The 2,817-nt window shown below is 30.5% G+C and overlaps 1 protein-coding gene across 1 annotated transcript; it reads left to right on the forward strand.

Annotated features, from left to right (window-relative positions):
- On the forward strand, positions 699-2,301 carry LOC109357637 (nudix hydrolase 18, mitochondrial-like). Its single transcript, XM_019601613.1, has 5 exons — positions 699-936; positions 1,221-1,320; positions 1,411-1,494; positions 1,596-1,724; positions 1,845-2,301. Exons 1-5 carry the CDS (start codon positions 704-706, stop codon positions 1,944-1,946), a joined length of 648 nt encoding a protein of 215 aa, XP_019457158.1. The 5' UTR covers positions 699-703; the 3' UTR covers positions 1,947-2,301.

Below are 2,817 nucleotides of genomic sequence, written 5' to 3' on the forward strand. Positions count from 1 at the left end.
TTAACCCTTGAATAAATTTAATCACTGAATAAATTTAATTTCTTTACAATGTGTTTCTTTTACAAAAAGTAAATTAATCTCCCTCTAAGTTTAATTAGTTACACTTAATATCCTATTTTATTCCCACCCGCTTTCGTTAAAAACTTTGGCCATATCTATTTCTTTTATTCTCATCATTGAGATTATCTATTAAAGAGTAATATTAAACAAGAGTGAAATTATAATCTTTTAATATTTTAAAGAAAATAAAAATAGTTACTTTATTCATATGGATAATCTAGTTTAAAAGTTTTTGTATTATTTATTTGAAGGTTATTGACTATTAATATTAATTTATTTGATAATTGTAAGTAAAAAAATATGCATTGAAAGTGTATGAATTATATATACTGTAATTATATTATTTATTATTCATATTTAATTATTATTAATTTTTCACAAAATTAAAATAAATAATAAATAATATATTGTTTATGTATAAATCTTTATATTGATAATAAAAAGATATTACACTCATTTATATTTCTTAACCAAGAAAAATAAAAACGTTTCCAATAATACATGCGCGTGAGAAGTAAACGCAATGCTCCATGGCTTTGTCTTTCAACGCTGTAGTTAATAGTTATCTCCACACGCACGCAGACACAAATAGCCACACACACATGTATATATACCACACACTCTCCTACGTAATCGTTCATCCATGTCTTCATTTTCTTCATTATCTTATTCCAATCTCTTCAAGAACAAGTGCTTTATAATGGGCCTATTCCTTTCTAGGAACCTTGCTTCTCATTTCTTATACCCTTTCCTATTTTCTAAGAAGTTTCCTGAGGATTTGTTTCCTAAGCAATTGGAGAACATGATGTGTTTGGTTTCTTCTCGTACTGGAAGACATTTGCAACGTTATGATAAAGGGCATCGCCTAGTTGTCGGGTGTGTTTTTTTTTCATTCTACCTGTGATGTTTTTTTTATGGGGTTTATTTTTTAGAGTAAATTTTAGATTTTTAATCTTTGGGATTGAAGATTGAGGACAAGTTTTGAAATTTACAAAATTTTCTCAATTGGGGAGTTTTAATACTTCGATTATTGGATTGGAATTAGATGGTTGGAAGGGCAAATATGATTTTTGTTTGTGTTTTGAATTAAAATTTGTCTTTTTGTGTGCAAATTTGATTGTTAATCTGACTTGTTCATGTTCAATTTTGGAAATGAACAGATGCATTCCTTATAGATACAAGAGCAATGGATCCCAGGACAAGGAAATAGAGGTTCTTGTGATTAGTGCTCAGAAAGGTCAAGGAATGCAGTTCCCAAAGGTATTATTTTCCTTCACAACTTGTATTGTCTTTATCATTTTTTAAACCTGATGTTAATGTTTCTGACATGTCTGTGTTGTTTGGTTTCAGGGAGGTTGGGAGAGTGATGAATCAATGGAACAAGCTGCTTTAAGAGAAACAGTAGAGGAAGCTGGGGTTGTTGGAAAAGTTGAAGTTAGTATCTATCTGCAAGCACTTTCTACTTTAGTTTCTTGCCAAATAATTAATGAATCTATGATTCTTACCTTTTGTGTCATTTGATTTTTTTCTTGCAGAGTAAATTAGGTAAATGGTTTTATAAGAGCAAAAGCCAAGCCATAATGCATGAGGGATATATGTTCCCTTTACTTGTGAAGAAACAGTTGGATAATTGGCCAGAGATGAACTTCAGAAAAAGGAGATGGGTAAGTGTAATGTCTTAATTCTCTTCTCAATTGCAACATATTTTAGGAGAATTTTTATAAGGGACTCGAATATTTATGTTGTTGATGTACTAAAGTTCATTGATTCACATCATTATGCAGATGACTGTGCCTGAGGCAAAAGAAATATGCCCTCATACTTGGATGAAGGAAGCTTTAGATGTATTGGTTAGTAGACAAATTCAACCGCAGCCAAAGCTATAAGTGTAGGTTGTTAAATGTAGCTTTTGGAATCTACAGTTACAGATTAGATCAAGCACTCACAAGATATTAGGACAAAGAAATTGAGATTTAGTGGAAATCAAAGTCATGTATTGTGAAACTGCAGTTCTTGGTGTTTGCAATTTGTCATCAAATTTCTTAGTGTTGGTGCTACGGGAGGTAGAGTGGAAGACTAAGACTTGCTAGAATGTAGTTCCAATCTAGTAAACAGAACTGTAGATGTACAAATTCAATTCATTCTTTCATTCATTTGATTCTTTTGTAATGTGATGATGTGATCTTCAATAAAATTATGTAAACTATGTATAGGCATAGTTTTTTCAGGCTTTTGGCTAAAGATTATGTTTCGTATCTGATGCTATCACCTTTTATCAATGTGAGGGAGTTCTTTTGCTTAAAAAACTTAAACAATTAAATGGATCCAACATAAACAAAGTACATAAGTCATCGCTAGACATGAAACAATACTGGATAATGTTTTCTTAAAAAATTCTACTATTTGGCTGGCGATTTGTGATGATGTAATTAATTTTCATATGTACTAGAATGAACTAGAACTACAAATCAAGTGTGACTAAATCAAGCTCCACATCAACGAAAAATGAAGAAAGTGAATAAAGTATCAATGAATTGACTTATAAACCTAATATTTAAGTTTTAGGTTAAGATGTAGTGTTTAGGTCCACTTTTTTCTTCACCAGACTCAAATTTTCTACTTCTGCCATTTCGAAGGGCATAAGCTATTATTAAAAGAGCAATAATCAATACATAATGCTACCTAATTCTTGCTTTCACTATTGTTACCCCTAAGAAAGCAAAATCACTTTTACAATCTACAAGAACAATAAACATA

Source organism: Lupinus angustifolius, chromosome LG10 (assembly GCF_001865875.1).
Source record: "Lupinus angustifolius cultivar Tanjil chromosome LG10, LupAngTanjil_v1.0, whole genome shotgun sequence".
Classification (NCBI taxonomy): Eukaryota; Viridiplantae; Streptophyta; class Magnoliopsida; order Fabales; family Fabaceae; genus Lupinus; species Lupinus angustifolius.

Bases quoted from the DNA above. Each gene is read 5' to 3' on its own strand.
- LOC109357637 (XM_019601613.1), top strand. From the start codon at position 704: ATGTCTTCATTTTCTTCATTATCTTATTCCAATCTCTTCAAGAACAAG. The intron at 937-1,220 runs GTGTGTTTTTTT...GGAAATGAACAG, and splicing joins GGGCATCGCCTAGTTGTCGG to ATGCATTCCTTATAGATACA. The intron at 1,321-1,410 runs GTATTATTTTCC...GTTTGGTTTCAG, and splicing joins AAGGAATGCAGTTCCCAAAG to GGAGGTTGGGAGAGTGATGA.